Below are 18,781 nucleotides of genomic sequence, written 5' to 3' on the forward strand. Positions count from 1 at the left end.
GCCAAGTCCGATTTATCTGCATCTAATTTGCAAAATGCTTACATGCACTCTACAAATAATTGTTCCCACCTCAAAGAGATTTAGTTACTGTTGCCAAACTGGCACAGCTAGTGGTGGTTACGAGAACAAAATTCCTAGTACAAATAAAACCATCATTCACTAATTGCTGGACAAAGCACCACCCAACGTACGAGCAAAGCACTGAAGCTAGTTGAGTGCTTATAAAAATACCACCCAGTTCTGACTTTTAAGGGGACACAGGAATTGTTGGACTGATCTGATGGATTACATGAGATCTAGGAAATGTGTTAAAAAATTTAAATAACGTATTAAATTCTTTTATAAGGCTCTTGGCGAGCAGCATTACAGTGCAGCGGTGCCTGGATGAGAGGGGCCAGTATCATCTTTGGACTGAAAAGCGCGGCCTTGTTTTTAGCGGCCGTCAGCTTTTGAGCCTGCCAAGCAGCTCTCGGGGAAGCTCCTTCGTCTGCTTCTGCACATCAGACGACCGAGGCTGAGCGCTTTCTACAGCATCATCTCTCCACTCCGACGGCCTGAGAGCCAGAGCACTGGGTGCTTCCCCATAGATGGACGAGAACAACGCAGGGGGCCCCAGGCGGCCACGAGCGCCTTGCTGGCCCGTGGCGCGTCAGATGGCCTGTGACTGTCACCGGCCTGCAGATCGGGGAAACATGAAGGGGGATGTGCCTGCTACTTCTAAGAAACAGCAAAAAGAAACCGGCTGGGGCTGTCAAGAGAGAGAACGAAGTAGGGCTGTGAATCTGTTCCAGGACTGACCACCATCTCACACCGTTACACGCGACTCAAGACAGGTGAAGAGCTCAACAGCAGGGCCCCTAGCTCGGGGGTGCGCTCTCAAACTAACCCAGGAGCGAACCTGCGCCTCGGAGGAGGAAGAGGAGGAGGAGCCCGCCTGGGAGCAGCTGGCGTTCTGTCGGACGGGGTGGTTGGGGCACGAAACTCTAGGCCCGCTTCACTCTGGAAGGTACCCCATCGTGGAGTGTGCAGTCCGTAGCACGGACACCGCCGTGTAAGGGGGCACGGGCCGCTTTCACTGCAAAGGCAGGACGGGAGGGGAAAGAAGCCACTCCAAGGTTCAGTAATTCAATAATTTATTCCTCTAAAAAAGTGTGTAAAAGTATATAGCTCTCATTCACAAGGTATATATGAATGACATTTAAAACGGAGGCCTTTTAGTATCGTTTCTTTTTATCAAAGTCTTTTAGTGTACTGTACCACCGCTACACTGCAGTTTTTAAATGAACTTCACATATTTTTGTGTTCTTTCAAATTGTTTGCTATATATAAAAGAAGCTCACTGCAAAATGCCTGAAGGAGAAAAGGAAACAAAAGGGTTCAGAACTTCCCAGAAATGTACAGCTTTTACACGTAGAAAAGGCTCTGAGACGCACAGACAAGCATGCCGGCCAACCCCGCCCTCGCCCTCCCCACTCCCCCTTTTAGTTCAACCAGGGCAAGAGTTCTGATTTCTGCAGAATTTCAAAAATTAAAAATAAAGAAAAAATAAAATAACTTCTCACTCTGTAGCAAATCCAGGGCTTGTACATTTCAGATTAATTCAGTAAAAAACTCACAAGTAAAATAATGCATATTTAAGGGAAATATTATACAGACTTTTTCACACAGAAGTACATAATAAGATTTTTTAAAATCTATTGCCATTCATTTATTTTTGCACAAAAACGTATAAATATGTCACCAGCTTTTCTTAACTTAAAAAACTTAAATAAAAGACACCAGATGAAAACTACCCTTTGCTGCCTTTTTTTGAAAGTTTTTTTGTAGGGGTTTTTTGTTTTTTGTGGGTTTTTTCTTTTTCTTTCTTTTTTTTTCTTTTTTGCTTAGAACTGGGTTTCTAGGGAAGAAAAGCCCCTGCCTTAAAAACAGCCCGTTTAAAAAAAATTCAAAGTTCTGATGAATTCTGGAAAAAAAAGCAACCCCAAAGTGGTAAAAGATTACAAATATCTACTTTACAATTTGTCTTCTCACCAAGATAATTTTATACAAGTTTACAATCTTCAACATCTTATGCTCTTCAAAAGGCCTTGAGAATTTTTCCTTTCTGATTAAGAAAAAATAGCACTGCAATATTTTAAAGTCAATTTTACACTGTACACATTAGATACAAATGATTTTGATATATCAGATTTTTTCAACCTATACACTGCGAAAGTCACCCCCCGACGGGTGGAACAGAGAACAAAATCGCCCATTTACAAGTTCCTTCTCTGCTTTCACATTCCCACCACCCCACCTTTTTTTAATATAATGTTTTAAACGTTAGATTATTTCAAGAAAAATACTTTTACAAAATCCTATCAGTTACTACATTTTTCCTTTTTTTGTTAATAACTGGGACATGGTAGTCTCTTGGAAGAACTTTTAAAATTTGTATGATTCTCTCCACAGATGCCTAGCGCTCACAGCCTGGCCGGAGAGGCTCCCAGGAGGTCACCTGCCCACACTCTCCGACAAACACGCACAGACACGCACACAGGTGAGGGTGAGAGGCCGGACTCACAGATAACCCTCTGGGGCCCGGAATGAGGAGTCATAAAATACTTCAATTAGCCATTAATGCTCTAAAAAGGCATTTAAAAAAAAAAGTCCCACCAGGAAGGCTCAAGTTCAAGTACTAATTTAATGGTTAAGTTGTAATATTTCTTTGAAATAATAATCCTACAGTCCAGAAAAAATTCACCATATTTATAACTGACTTTATGAGCAAACACTTTCAACTGTAATATGTACATGAGTCCCTTTTGATCTAATGAGAGGAGAGACCTGGCTTTCAATAAGAATTCACTAGAAAATATATTTCCATTGTGACTGTATAAAACTAATGAAGGTACTTGCCCCCACGGCTCTGGGTTGAACTTGACTGCCTTCTGTATAAAAATGTTATCCTTCATGAAACGCTGGCCACTTTTAATAAGGAACATGGCAGAACGTTGACCCAGTTTATTCTCAGCAAAACCTGCTGCTGGGTGGCTTGGGACACGGCACTTTGCAGGCATGCTCCCCAATTTGTTTCACCCCCTCTCCGGCTCCTAGGACAGAGGTATGTAGTCAAAGAACCCTACGGTGGATGTGAGCTGGGTTTCAGCTACTGTACCTGGTCCTCGCAAATTAAAAAAAAATGAAAAGAAAGTCACAAAAACCATATGACAAAGCAACTTAAAATAAATAAACAAAATGGAGCTGTCTCCAGACCTTTCGTGTCCACACACAGGTATGAAGTTAACCAAAACACTCACGCCAACTGAGATGGGCGCGCTAGGGAGAGAGAAGCCCCGCTGTGAAATCACGTACTTGAGCTGGTTCTTGTTTTTAGAAAGTCCCAGAATAGAGAGTTCAGGTAACCCACAGGCCGTACACCATTAACTAGAGGATTTCATCCAAAGGGCGAACTACCCTTATTTTAAAACAGAGACTGAAAACACAGACTCTTGTGCAAAAGGATACTGTCTCTCCTGTTTCCCTCTTGAAAACCAACACCAGCCAAAACTTCCTGTGAAGCCAGCGGTTTGGGCTGCACACGCCCTGGCGCTGGCTGAAGTCACTGCTTGTGGAAGTCTGCAGGTCCATGAGAGAAGCGTCAGTGAGTCACTCCGGTGACGAACACTGTGGACAGGACGAGTGCCTGCTGAGGAGGAGCCACAGCACAGGACTGCGGAGAGTGGTCTCGAGAGGAGGGCCGGGCCTCTGCGGAGAGGAGCAGGCCCCACGGACTGAGGCTGCAGGGAGAAGGGGCGGAGCCGGAGAGAACAAGTGCTTTTCTTGTTAGAGTATATTCATGATGGCGTTGTACAGCTGAGTGAGCACCACGAAGTGGACGGGAAGGCAGGAGGTACGGTCCTGGGTGGCCGGGTTGCACGTGAGCCAGGACAGAGCATTGTACTGCTCCAAGACAAACCTGCCGCAGAGAAGACCCAGGTCAGGGGACGAGGCACGGCAGAGGGGAGGCGACCTACCCACTCCAACGGTCCAGACGTGCACCTGCAGGAAGGCGGCCTCGCCATCCTTCCCTAACTTGCCCCAGGCGCTCTCCCGCGTTCTCCCTCCCCCAGACCCGCACTGTCCAGGACAGCAGCTATGGGCTGCATGTGAACTCAAAGATGCTAAGGAATAAAACAGGCCCTGGAGTTCAAAAACTCGGTATTTAAAAACCATGTAAAATAGCTCCCGGATGTTTTTATACTGATCACTGTTGGAATATTTTGGATATATCTGATGTTATCCTGATACATTTTTGATACAACTGGTGAAGTTATTACTAAGACTAACTTTGCTGGTTTCTTTTCATTACAGTGCTGCACTGCACAAAGGTAGCATCTTTTCCACGAAAGCCACACTGGTAAAAACAAGAGAGCAAGGGAATCTAATTTCAAACTGTGCTGCTGTGCGCCTGGGTCTGAACTTACCTCAGAACATCAGATGTGGTTTTGGAGTCGAGAGGATGTGGAACCCGCTGGGAGTTCCTGGCGGGGAGCAGCTCGTCCGTCTGTGCCACCGAGATATGGTGGTGCAATGAAGCCTGGCGAGAGACCGGGTGTTACCTTTCTGGTCTGGTCCACCCGCGGGGCGGAGTGAGGGTCGCCCACGGCCCAGAGCACCTGCTCTTAGGTTGGGAGTTGGGGCTTCTACGTGTCTACGAGTTTTAAGCTGCTCAGTAACCCCAATGTGCTCCCACCAAACTCCATACCCTAGAGTTTGGAGGCGGGGGACTAGCCTTGTGGATGCACAGGTAACATGCCCCCGCCACGTTTTTCCATCCTGGTTTCCACGAGCTGATAGTTCTGGAGGCTGAGTTAGGTTCAGATTATCGGGGGGCGGGGGTTAGAAACAAGAACACTTTATAATGGGGGTCATGCCATTCTCATCGCTTCACAGCACAGGGCACTTCCCATGCTGTCCCACTGGCACTTAACTGAAGTGCCAGCATGCTCCGTCCATTTTCCCATCCACTGTTAACCTAAAGGTCTTCGCATAGTGGAATTCATTACGTAACTAGGAAATGCAATATGCAAAGGAGAACTGCAAAGGAGAAGCAACATAAACACTCGGTTCTTTCTCTTTCTCTCTCCACTTTCAGGGTAATGAGTTGCTGCTCCAGTAGCTCCAACAGGTGACTGGTAAGTGCTTTACTTTCCAGCACAACCATGAACCTGTGGGCTGCCCTCCAAACTGTGGCTACCACGTTCTTTTTCACAGGCCAAATGGCACCGTCCTTGGGCAATGGAAACCCCTCCACACTGGCTGCTGGGTTCTTTGCTAGTGCTCTCTCTACTCCCAGGTAAGAGCCTTGCTTTTAAGCATGACAAGATATCCCAGGTTCATCTTGAGTAATTCTTATTTCAGTCCTGGAATCAGTCATTTCTCCAAAGAATTCTGGTTCTTTTGAATAACAAATGGTATTTAGGAACCACAATCATGGCAAGAGAGGGATTCGCTGCTACTACACTGTCACTGCTCCTAAACCTTTTCAGTAGTCAGAGTTAAAATACATTTTTAAAGAGGAGACAATAAATCTAGGTTTACACTGAAAATTTAAATGCAAAGATTAGATAAAATTTTATATAACCTCTTTGACTTTGTAATAATATGTTGCAGTCACCAGGAAAAGAAATTCCTTCAATTATTTTTGGTTTTAACATTCCAGGGTGTGTGTGCGCGTGTCACACATTACTGCCTGGTAATCTATGTTCCACAGATGATTACATAAAAACATTTCTCATTCTGTTATGGGCAACTAACACCCCACTATTATAGTTTATTTAGCCAACACCCTACTCTTGGATGTTTCGGCTGCTTCTAATCTTTTACATATGCCATTTTTTGTTTTTGCCCAAGTTTCTTTAGAGTAGATCTCTCAAGTTGGGATCACAGCATCAAAAAAAAAAAATGTGCAAGGCTGTAGAATCCCGCCTCCCCGCTAGCCCCGCCAACAGAGTGATGCTGTCCAACCTCTGGCTCTTTGCCAATCTGTGGGTGAGGAATAGATTTCTTTCCAGTTTCCTTCACCCAAACTGGAAGTGGGCGATCTTTTGTATTTGTCCCTTAATTTGGGTAAAAAGTTTCTAAGAAATACACAGGAAGGAGTGAGTGTGGATGTGGAACGGTTTAGCTGACTCTGCCCTGCCCTCGTGAAGACGCAGCAGCCGGTGGCAGGGGGGCAAGACGACGGCCCCTCACCACCCCCACCCAGGCTGACTTCTCCGACCGCAACTCGAGAGGCTCAGGGAGAAACAAAGGCCGCTGAATGGAGCCACGTGTCAATGCTACATGTCCCCTCCGGGCCCCACAAAGCCCCTCCTCATGTCAGTGTGACTCATTTCTTTGTGACATGGTTGTGGGCTCCTCCCCGAAATTCTACTCTCCACCTGTAACTGTAGCTTACACCCCCTCAGAGTATTAACAGATGTGAGAGAAACAGGGCACCGAGTAAGGCTGTGGTGGCAGGAATTCCTAACCAAAATTGAATTTAAGCGAACGTCACTCACTCATTCCCCTGCCCACCCCCAACTTCCAGTATGATACCAAACCAACCTTTAGGAAGAGGGGGCACTGGTTCTGAGCCTGGGGACACGACGACCAAAACCACTGGGGCAGGTTCTCAGCTTTGGCAGTCGACACAAAATAGCCGAGGGCCAGAGGCTGCTGCTTCAGCTCCTCGGGGGCTTCTCTGGATAGCAGACGCTCACCCTGGCTCTGAAACACAACCCCAAAAGCATGATCAGCATTTACCATAGAAGGAAACTTTAAAAAATCAACTTAAAGAAAAACAACAAATATAATTGACATAAAACACATTAGTTTCAGGTATACAACACAGCAATTCCTATTTCCATATTTTTACATATTGCAAAGTGGTTACTCAGTAAGTCTAGTTAACGTCCATCGCCACACACAGTACAAAAGCCGTTTGCTGTGATGAGAATTTTCAGACCTGCTCTCAAGGCAAGTTTCAGACCTATAACCCCATGTTGGTAACCACAGCCCCCGCGCTGCACATCAGCTCCCAGGGCCTACTTGTTTTAGAACTGGAAGTCTGTGCCTGCCGGCTGCCTTCATCAACCCCTGGCCAGCTCACCCTGCACACTGTAATGAGTGACCCCCCTTTCTGGCACCACCTCACACAAAAGCGCCAGGTAACCAAGAAAGGTCAACAGGGGAGGTGCTGTCTCTGTGGCACACAGACAGCTGATGAAAAGTATGGCTCAGGCAGAGGTACTAGCAAAAGTAATATAAGTCATCACTTAAGTACACATTTATTCTCTGGTTCTTTTCAGCAGAAGGTAAGCTCTGCCGTGTGGCACCATTAGGTATCAAACGAAGAAGGAAAAGAGCGAGTCTCTGACAGCTGAAGGAACCTCCACACTCATGTGCTCTTACACTAGCAACCCACCTAGAACACACAAGTGCACCTGAGCACCCACCAGTTCGGAAAACACAACACTTCACGGGGACCTGCGGGCCCAGGTGTCACTGACCTGCCAGAGCGGGAGCTCTGCTTGTGAAGCAGTCTTGTTTTAAATCTATAATAATCGTTTCTGAAATTGGCATTTTCCTCATCTTTGATTCTTTTAGCTAGCTTCAAGAGTTGAAAATATAGTGTTCATGTAAGCAATATTAAATAATCTGTTTTTAAAAGCCTTCACCCTGGCTGGTGTAGCTCAGTGGATTGAGCCCAGGCCTGTGAACCAAAGGGTCACTGGTTCGATTCCCAGTCAGGGCACATGCCTGGGTTGCAGGCCAGGTTCCCAGTAGGGGACACATGAAAGGCAACCACACACTGATGTTTCTCTCCCTCTCTTTCTCCTTCCCTTCCCCTCTCTCTAAAAATAAATAAATACAATATCAGGGAAAAAAGCCTCCGGTTTCAAGGAAAAATAAATCCTCAACTATTATACCAAGTTGTATTAATTCCAAGATGGTTAAAAAATAAAACTTACTACAACTTTAAACAAATTCTTTCCCCTTTTGTAATGTCTTAACTAAATATCAAAGAATGCGTAATGGTTCAGAAAGAGGAAATGCTAAGAACACCTCAAGGGTCACCTGGCTACAGGTGCTCTGGATTCGAAAAGGCACCTGACTAGCTAGTTTCAGGCGACAGTCAATGACAGCCTTTAGGGCTGGAGGCTGCAACAAAAAGAGAAAATAGAGCACATCTCTGTTCCCTATGAGACTACACTACAATTCAATCCCCAACTCTCTGTGAATGGGTAAATTGAATTACAACCAGTAGTACCAGAGGTAGCTGCTATTACTTCCACTTCACAGATAAGGTAACCAAGGCTGAGAAGGTAAAGAGAATTGTCCAAGGTCACAAAGCCAGTGAGCTGGACAGCTGTGAGTCAGAGCTGTATTCATGCAGGGCACGTATTCCTAGCTGCAATGCTATCTGCCTGTAGATTTCACATTAATCCTAAATTAAAACTAACCAATATAAAATCTGTGTTCCTGGTTCCTATCACAATAATCTCCAACAAATTAATAAATTGTCATTAACTGGTGAATGACTCTGGAGGAAATACAGACATTTAAAATCTCTTCCGTCCTGAAGGAGGAGGGTGGGGGCAAGGCAGTAACTTGAGGGTAGCCCAGTGAGCTGACCTTCCCAGATTTCATGTGCTCTGTGACTGAAGTTTTAAATCTTCCTTCTCTTGATTAAACCAGGGCTGGCAATCCAAGTCCCTCTGACGAAGACCTGAGCCCTCTAAGTACATCTTTGTGTCTAAACGAGTGTGAGCAGGGTTGTGTACACTTGTCCAGTTTAATACATTAGATGGAACGATTTTCTGTGCCTCAATCCCTCAGTCTCTTAACATTTTAAATAAAAGGTACAATGTAGTAATAAGGCACGAATCATCTAGTGTTTAAACAAAGTTAATACGAGTTATGGCAGAATCTTTTACTCTTCAATCTTTGGTTAATGCACCTTTACTATTCCTTCAATATTTAAAGATGAACCTAGTTGAGAGCTCTGGCACCAGCCTGAGCATTTCCCCCGCAAAAGCCTCCCGAGGCCATGCCCTTCCTGTGGGCTGGGCACAGAGGAGAGCAGGCTGCACAAACACGGGCACCGGCCATGACACAGAACAGTCAGGCTCCTTTCAGAACAATTAACCATCGACAAAGGTGGTCTTCAATTAACACAGTTACTCTGCATTTAAATAAGTAGGACTGTGGAACTAGCCTCTGAAAAACCACTGTTTTGGCAAAAATTTAGAAATTACTGGAAAGCAGCAAGCAACCAAAACTAATTTCTGCTAAGAAAACAATAATTGCACACACCCTCATAGCAGTAATAGGACTACTCCTCTGAAAAAAGTTTAATCAGGAATAATAATACATTTCTTTCAGATTCTGCCTCTATCCAAAATGGAACAACTGCAGAGTCACCTTCCCACACTGACTTCCCTCAGATTGGGGACCAAGACCACTGCGGAGAAAGGTGCTGCAGTAAACAGATGACCCCGCTTCCTGAGGGTTACTTTCCCGCCGGCTGAGGCTGTTTCCAACAGCCTCCACCAAACCGCCCTTACCCGACTGTGCTGGAAGTGAGAGCCCACGCCGATTCCCGAAGGAGAGCCTGGGGACGGGACTGGGGAGGAGTTGGGGGAGGAATGGAGGTTGCCAGTTATCAATATGCCAATGTCATTGTCCATATCGTCTGGGAATGGAAGGTCAACAAACATGTCATCTAGAAGGGAGTGAAAAAAAACACAAAAATTAAGAAAATTATCCATAACCAACACACTTTTTGGGGGGGCTACAACTGTAACAGGCAGGTGCTGCTAACAAATTAGTAAGATTGAACATGTGTCTACTGAGTGCAAGGTGCTGCAAACTATTCTTTGATCCTGTACTCTCTCCAATGATCTGCAATGAGAAGTACTAACAGAATGAATAAATAAATGAAGAAATAAGGATGGCAGAACTGCTAAAGAAAGAAGCATTTAATTATTTAACAACATTAAAATTGACACCCTCTAAGAAAAGAGCAGAACTCATTTATGCAGCCAATTAGCATCTAGCGTACTGGAGGCTGAGTTACTGCAGGTGATCAGGCTTAGTAAACTTGCCCTGAAACTAGAGGCCTAGTCCCCAAGCAGATCAAAGCACCACGTCTTCACTAGGAAATCCTCTCCCATGTTAGACAAATAAGGTACATGCACAGCAGAAAATCAAAAAGCACAGAAGGGGAAAACTATCACCTGTAACCCAATTACCACAAACATTTGTTCGAGTCTTCCTCTCTTATAGGTAGGTTATTCTACTGTGACCACACTACACACGGATGAACAGAGTGGGGCAAAAGCAGGTTCACGGTTGTCCACAGGGACAGTCACGCAGCAAGAAACAATACAACAAGCACAAACTGCTCTGCGCACTCGGCACTGCAAACCCACTGCCCCGCCCCAGATACACAGCACAGTGTGCTGCCGCCCTTCTACCTTCCCCTTTAACAGAACTAAATGCTGGTGGCTGTTAAAAATTCTTTAAAACACAATGCAAATGGCCACATAATACTGAGGATTTCAGTTTAGAAATAGCCATTTCTTAATAAATGCCTTAATAAACTAAAGATATTTACTATCAATAATCAAGTAAAAAGCTGTTTTAGAACAAATTAGATTCCCAATAATTAGCTAAAGGCAGGTGTTATCATTATATTGCCTAGCAGTCTTCCAGCATTTCAAATCAGATCAATATTTATTGAAAGAGCACCACCCATGTACTGTACACACTGCCAAATGGATACTGCTTTTTGCCTTTAACAAAAAAACAAGAGAAAGTGAATTACCCCAAAGAGGTAAGTATTTATTTGGTCTTGGTAACAGAGCCAATTAATTCTTCAAAACCGAAACGATTCTCTAACCGTCAGCCCCTCTCCCTATGGCACGTGCTGCTCGCTACATCGGAGAAGCCCGCGGCAGCCCGACACTCCCGCGCTCTAGCCCTGGGTCCTGTGGGAGGAGCTGAGCTCCAGGCACACGTGCCCCTCCACTCACCGTTGTTGGGGCTAAACCCGTCTTCATTGGGATAGTTGGCGGGAGCCACCTGGATGGTGGACGATGTCGGAAACACCAGGATGTGTGTACAAGAAGCATCTTGAGGGGTGTTGAGCTGAGACGACTGCATGTTTAGCGCAGTACTTCGGCCAAAAACAGAGCCCATTGTGACCGCATCTTTAAAAAAAAGCGTTAATTCTTTTTGTGCAGCAGTGAATGACTCCCGAAAAGACGTTTGTAAGAGGACCAGGACCGCAGAGACACAAGCCTGACACAACTGTCACGTGAATACATTTAAAGGTGAGTGCACGTGTTTAAGGATCTTTGAGAACCTTCCCCACGCACACCGCTGTGAGAGCCCAAGCTTCATTCTGTCCCGGGGATGTTACGGTAAGACTGCACCGAGCCTACCAAATATGATTTAACTACTTATAAGAAATACTTCTAAAAACAAATCTCCCATGCTCCTTCCTCCTGTGCTTGTTCGCAATTTATAAAGTGCTATTCTCCTAAATGATACAATTCTGTAGAAATGGTACCATTCAACTAACGGTTATTAGAAGTAACATTAATTGAATGCTTAGTACATCATGTCATCTTGTTCAGTCATCACGGCCACCTCAAGGCAGGAACTATGATCCCCATTCTGTGATGAGGACAGAGCACAAAGAAGCAGTGTCGTCTGCCCAGGTGGCACATCGAGCAGGCCAACAGAGGCCATCTGTCTCTTGTACCACGACACTATTTACTTTCATAGGCCATGAGTGGACAGGGTCTCCCATTTGATCAAAGAAATATCTGGGTGGTAAAAACAGGTTTAAACGTATAAAATTGCTTTGTTATAAAATTATACAATAGCTTGGCTGGCTAATGAAAAAACAAATTTGGTGGCCATTACACTGGCACTGACCGAGAATTTACTGCGGCCCAGGCACTGTATGTAGTAAATGCTTCACCTCCGTGTGCCCCACCGTTCATCCCTGCTGTGTAGGGAGATTCTAAATATGCTCTCGTAAGGCTGCTCAGAGATTCTGCCTTCAAAATATGCATCATGCTGGTGTCCACATTAGTCATTTCTGGAGGGTGACCTTGACAACCTAACACGTCAGGGTCAGGCAACGGTAGTTAGCCATGACTCTAAGACTCCTCAATCACATCCAGAATGTGGGTGCTCTCCCAAGCTATGGTCAACAAAGACAATAAAATCACAAACTACTCCCCTAGGAAGAGACCAAATGGTTTCCATTTTTTAGCCCTAAGTATAATCTCTTATAAGCAGAAAAAAATAAAGACACATTCTACACTGTCTGTGGACTTAAATTTCATGGACTGAACTGATGTGATACCTCACTAATGAAACTGGCAAGAAGAGAGAGATTTACCTGGCATCACTACAAAGGACCCCTGGGGCTCCATGGCAACCAGGCAGGCACTAAGGATAGAAGGAGAGTCTGCGGCAGAGATCCCACACATCCGGCACACGTCCTTGAGCCGTTTACTGATTGTCTGCAGCGAGCATTCTCCGAGGAGGATGCTCCAATCTGAAATCAAATATCACAGTCACTCATAGTCTTTCAAATTCATACTGCTACTACGTTTGAGTGTTTCACCAGTTTTGCCTATTAAGTGAATTTCCAGGACTGGGCCCTAATGGGAATGTGGCTTTACAGAAGTTCCCCCCTCTTTGCTGCAAAGGAAATGTTACTGCGCTTTTATTACACTTCATTAAGAAAGAAACAAAGGCCTACTGTTCTGTAGACTGCAGTCAGGTCTGAAATGACCTGTGAGAGCCCAGCACAGACCCTGGTAGATTTAGACACTTGAGATACTTTTCAAAGGTGCTGCCAGTCCGTTCCCCCTTCCCCTCCGCCTCCAGCCCCCAGCAGCACTTCTCTTTAGAGGAGAGCACAGTTGGGAGAACCTCAGTTTTGCTCACTGCTCGCCGTAAACTGGTTGTTTCCACGAAAGGCAAGAAGCAGCGGAAACAAAGGAAAACCTTTCTTAGAAAGCCCAAAGCACTAACGAACAATGGGTGTCAGTGAAGTATCTAAATGACGCCACAATGATTAGGCAGATTAAAGACTTGGCATCAACTTTCTAATATTTGTTCACTGCCTCCAAACAAAAGTACTATGTCTGCTCAGAGAGGGTTAGGGGCCGCACCGACTCTGGGGACTGAGCACGCTCGGTGTTCTCTTTTGCCCTCCCTGACATGCGTGACGTGTGTCACACTCCAGCCATAGCACAGCTGTCACACTGCATCCCACCGATGACAGGACCCTCCCGCAGGCTTCTCTAACTCTGCATGCTTCCAAACAAGCTGTTCTCCCCTTAAAGAGAAGATGAAAGAAGTTTTCTTTTGTATTTCATATTCCTAAGTAACCTCAAGCTGTAGTAGCTGAAATAAATGTGGCCAAGAACACAGAGAGGTATTTTTAAAAACCCCAGAAAAATCAAACAGACGTGCGTTTTGCACTTAAACTCGAGTAAGAAGGAAAAGGTGGTGCATGTTTTCTTACAAGTGCCCCAGTGACAAAGAACAGACACCCCCAAAGCTGACTCTGAAGCCTGCAGGCGCACACGGGACACTGCGGCACAGAAGCACACAGCCCTGCGGCTCCACGGGAGGGCTGCAGGGCAGTGAACCAGCTGCCCGCGCGAGAGGCCCTCCTCCACGTCTCCACTCCCTGCGAGCGCACCTTCGCTCCATCCCCAGACAGAGGCCTCAGTCATACTCCGCCCCTCTCTGAGCCGGGAGGCGTGGAGCCCTCCTAACGAATCATGCGAGGAAAGGCATCAGCCTTCATGATTTTCCAAAATACCAAGTGACTAGACCACCAGGCTACATTTCCATCCCCTCTTCCTCTTTTCGATTATATTCTAACTTTTCCCAAGGGTTAAGAGTAGCTTAAAACCTTTAAGACACAAGGTTGACTAAGAGGCACAGTAGGAGAGAAGACAGAAATTCTGACAGAAATGAAATGATGAATTCCCTAATGTGTCAGACCTCCAGGCTACTGATATAAGATTCATTATAAGTATGACATTCTTTAAAGAATGAAGAGGATAATACTGTCTATTGGTCTATGATATAATTACTAGAAACTTTCTGTACAATGGATTCCCAAAAAACCCTTATCCAATACATATTACATAATATTTTATAACTGCTGTTACACTCTGATAATTAGCTCACTCAGGCACTTGCTACAATGTAAGTTATGTCCACATCAAAGATTTTATTTCAGGGGTTCCACAGATATTTGACATAAATTTTGTGTAAAGAAACAGTGTGTGTAGCCTAATGCAAGAGTCAGCAAACTGAGGTCCCAACACCAAATCTTATAGCCCTGCTTTTGTGCAGACCTTAGAGAAATACTTCTCCCGTCTCTATGCATATGTTGGACTTTTTATTAATGTGTCATTAATTAATAAGGCTTTATTTAAAAGGATAATCTAGGCCTTTAAAGCTGTACAAGTAGCCACAGTGGGTTAGTCAATGAGCTGGGCTTGAGGCCTGGCAAGGCAGCTGCCGGTGGCCAGCTGTGTTATGTTAGTTACTGTTAGTGCTTCCTGACTATTGTATTTACAAGAAATATAAGCAGTTGGTAGATATATTTGGTCATTCAATTTTAAAAAAATCCACACTCTTCAGCTTCCAGACTGAAGAATATCAGGCGGTGGCAATGTGAATAAAGACCGTCCCAGTCTGCAACTGCTAGTCCTAGTAAAGCAGGACAATCTTGCTATGGTGCCCTCAAAGCAAACTAGAGACATGCAAAACTCATCACCACCAACTGCTGAAATGAATGAATGAAAGAAACTGGAGGCTGTTCTCCCATGTGACCTCTACTCTGATCCATAATCTCTGACACAAAGTTTCTGTGTTAAAACTGACCTGTTCTGTTCTTTGACTCAATACGTAAAAAATGTTAGAAATTCTAATGTACTGAGTATGACTTTATACTAATAAAACATTTTCTTTCTGTTTTATACAATGGGGTTCACTATTTAATATTTTTGAGGGTAAATGGTTTTGTTACCAATGAAGAGTTTAAAAACCACTGGTTTTCTGTATATTTAAAAGAATGCGGAAATATAACCTGCCGTACCCTTCCTACCAGCCATACAGTTTCCTCCCTCAGTGCGGCTCATGACATTAGCTCAGCACCACTCCTTCATTTCTGGAACACACTTCTCACCTTTAAGCTCCCCATGGCCAAGACGCCCCAGCCTCCCGATGACAACCCTCCAGGGCAGAGACGTCATCTGGACAATGCCCACGCACCACTCCCACAGCTTCTGCAGTCCGGTTTTACGTGCAGACACTTTACTCCTCCGTGACCTAAAACGGAAATGGGGAAAAGGCCCCCAAATGAATCAAAGTTACCACTTAGACAAAACCAAGAACATTCCAAAGAACCCACCCACAGGGGACCAGCTGCATTTAGACAGAAAAGGGAGAAAGATTTGTACCCAAGGAAAGGCAGAGCATCAACTTTCATGCACCCCAAACAGCAAGGCTCCTCACCTGTTTGGTAAAGCAATATTTACAATACAAGTTTCTAACAACTCCCCATGGAGGTCAGTGCAGGAAGCCAAAAGCCAGCGCTGGTCGTGAGACAGACAATAGCCCACAAAGAGCACATTGTATTTCTGGCTAGCTTCGCCAAATGTCTCTCCCAGCTCTGTCTGCTTGTCTTTGATCGGGGCCAATATAAAAGGAGGGGAGTAAAGCTGGATTGGGCTGGGCCTCTGAAATCAAAATCAAAATCAATATCAACACAAAGCCACTCAAGTTCATGTTTACAATAAAAACTAGAACAGCATTGAATAAAACCAACAGAAAATAACGACAACAGACTGCCTCCCACCAGAACTACCTATATAAACAGCAACGATGACACAAGCAAAGAAAAGCTTGTTTAGATGATATAAACTAGGGCATCCAACCAAGCCAATATTTCCTTATTAAAAGAAATTACTATTTTAGAAAGTAAACTGGCCCAACTTTATCAGTCATTAGAAAGGTGGAGCCCGGGCTGGTGTAGCTCAGTGGATTGAGCGCAGGCCTGCGAACCACACGATCGTGGTTCGATTCCCAGTCAGGGCACGTGCCTGGGTTGCAGGCCAGTTCCCAGCAGGGGACTCTGAGGCAACCATACACTGATATTTCTCTCCTTTTCTCTTTCCCTTCCCCTCTAAAGATAAATAAATAAAATCTTTAAAAAAAGAAAGGTAGACATTAAAACCACAATGAGATGCCACCACACACCCACTAGCATGTCTGAAATGAAAGGCAGGAAACACCCAGTGTGGTTCACCATATGAGCTCCGAACAGAAAAGAACCTGAACACCCACCATTGGTAAGATGAAGGGCACACTGTGGTAACAGTCATGCAATCAGAACATTAAACAGCAGAGAGAATTAAAAAAGGACCCCTAAAAGCAAGAAAAAGGATGAATCTCAGCACTGAAAGAAACCAGACACAAAAGATAATCAATTATATGATTCAATTTATCTAAAAGTGAAAGAACAGCCAGAACTATGTTGCTGTAAGTCAGAACAGTGATTACTGTTGGACCGCCTGGAAAAGAGGTTTCTGGATGTTTGTTGTGTTTTGTTTCTTGTGCTTGTTACGTGATAATTTTGCATTGAGAAAATTCATCAAGCAATACAGTTATGATGGAGTACTTTTCTGTTTGTATGCTATACTTAAGTGTGTATGTGTGATTTAAGAAATCAAAGCAATAGCTATTACCTAAGACAAACATGTCACATAAACTATGACATTTAAATGTCATCTTTGCTTACAGCTATAATACACTTTTTCACATTTAATGAACTACAGCAGGGTCGGCAAACTTCTATGCTATGACGCGGATGAACCTCAAACACCCTGCTGAATGAAAAAAGCCAGACATAAAAGATTACGTATTGTGTGATTCCATCTACATAGGATGTGCAGAACAGGCAACCCCGCAGACACAGAAAGCAGATTAGTTTGCCAGGAGCTGGAGGAGAGTAAAGTGAGGAGTGATTGCTGACAAGTGTGAAGTTTCTCTCTGGACTGATACAATGTTCTCAACTTAGATAGCGACGACAGGTGCAAACTCTGTGAATAAACTCAAAATCACCAAACTATACAACTTTTAAAAGGGTGAATTTTATATGTGAATTATGTCTCAGTAAGTCCTTTTTTAAAAAGGGTCCAGCCATGGTTGCCTATAAAGTTTGGTGTGAAACAATAGGTTAAACATCAAACATTTCAGATGCAACAGACAGCCTGTGACAAGTCACGAGGTAACACCTTCTACCCAAACTCTGAGATGCTGGATGTTCCATGGAAAACAGAAGTGATACTAGTGACTAAATGTCTTCTAAAAGTTGAACGATAAACACTAAACTACATTCTCTCTTGAAAATGTGCTTGCACGAGACTGGGCCATTGTAGAGAACTAGGATTCCTAGAAGCAGGGGCCTAGCACTTCGGCCCCCTCTCGCACCCTCATCACCTAATACAGGGATTGGCGCACAAGTTCCCTGAATGTAAGTGCAACATTCCAGCCGCAAACAGAGGCAGAGGCTACATTCAGAACTCATCATCACCGAAAAGCAAGTGAAGATGTACAAACCCCAGTAACTATTCACAACCTTTGGTTCTTTCGGATTTAGTTATTTAAGTGATTTATTTCTATCTTCCTGTTTCAAAGCAAAAGGGAAAAAAGCTAGTTTTTGGCATTTATTTTTCAAATAAGCCCCACTTTATCTCATGAACTCCTGAGGGGGTTCTGCCAGAATGTCATAATTTTTAAAAACCTCACACCATGTCCTGGGATATCTTAACAAAGTAGTCAGCCTTTACTCTCCTCTATTAAAATGCAGAACACTATTATAGTTACCACTTGAAACTGCGGTGACTCCCTACCAAAGCATAAGAAATTATTGCATCTGAACTGTGGGACCGTAGAAGAAGTGAAGAACTAAGTTTATTTTAGAAAGCAGTAACTCGTAGTTTCTGGAGATGAAACAAGTAAAAACAAGCCGACTTATTTAATTTTAGAAAAGCTAATAGAGAAAATTGATGAACTGCTCACAAAAGTGAAAAACTCAAACTCAAACGAATACATTAACTTAAAACTGCCGACTATAGGAATTTTATATAACCCCAGAATGAATGTAGGTTGTCAGCTATACAGCTTCCTCCCTTGGGACCGAGTTGACACGAACCAAGTTACAACAAATGCAGTCTTATCTATAGTTGCATCATTTTTCCACTTCTCAGTTTTTACTTATAGAAGGGATAAGCATTTTACAGAGTTCTTCCAAAAACCTTTCATTACCGACTAAAATCAGTAATTCTGGTGTTTCTAAGTTCTCTTATGATGAAGAGGTCTTTGTTGGCTTTTTAAAATAATTTTTTATCCTCACTGGAGGATATTTTTTCATTGCTTTTAGAGAGAAAGAAGAAGTGGGGGAAGGAGAGGGGAGAAAGAGTGAGAGGGGGAGAGAGAGGGGGACGGGGCGGAGGGGGGGGGAGAGACAGAGACAGAGAACACAGTGACTGGCTGCCTTCCGACCAGGGATCAAACCTGTAACCCTTCAGTGTGGGGGACAGCGTTCCAACTGAGCCACACTGGCTGGGGCTTGTCAGCTTTCATTAAGGGGTCATCTTGCACACCATCAAGTTGAGGGAACTGATTTTTGAAGGCTCTG

The 18,781-nt window shown here is 44.2% G+C and overlaps 1 protein-coding gene across 3 annotated transcripts in view; it reads right to left on the bottom strand.

The window, feature by feature from the left end:
- Positions 1 to 1,116: 1,116 nt before the first annotated feature.
- MED13L (mediator complex subunit 13L) overlaps positions 1,117 to 18,781 on the bottom strand; it is a 259,792-nt gene continuing 242,127 nt past the window's right edge. For 2 of the 3 annotated variants that reach the window (XM_037052180.1, XM_037052179.1), the window contains exons 24-31: positions 15,595 to 15,818; positions 15,266 to 15,408; positions 12,446 to 12,604; positions 11,064 to 11,240; positions 9,594 to 9,751; positions 6,592 to 6,753; positions 4,467 to 4,579; positions 1,117 to 3,958 (exon numbers count right to left, since the gene is read on the bottom strand). In XM_037052180.1, the coding sequence (XP_036908075.1) occupies positions 3,826 to 3,958; positions 4,467 to 4,579; positions 6,592 to 6,753; positions 9,594 to 9,751; positions 11,064 to 11,240; positions 12,446 to 12,604; positions 15,266 to 15,408; positions 15,595 to 15,818 (1,269 nt within the window). In that variant the 3' untranslated portion in view covers positions 1,117 to 3,825. The remainder of the gene's footprint in view (positions 3,959 to 4,466; positions 4,580 to 6,591; positions 6,754 to 9,593; positions 9,752 to 11,063; positions 11,241 to 12,445; positions 12,605 to 15,265; positions 15,409 to 15,594; positions 15,819 to 18,781) is intronic. The other variant, XR_005067358.1, reaches the window with a different exon arrangement.

This window comes from Sturnira hondurensis, unplaced genomic scaffold, assembly GCF_014824575.4.
Source record: "Sturnira hondurensis isolate 20B ecotype Veracruz unplaced genomic scaffold, ASM1482457v3 Scaffold0007406, whole genome shotgun sequence".
NCBI lineage: Eukaryota > Metazoa > Chordata > Mammalia > Chiroptera > Phyllostomidae > Sturnira > Sturnira hondurensis.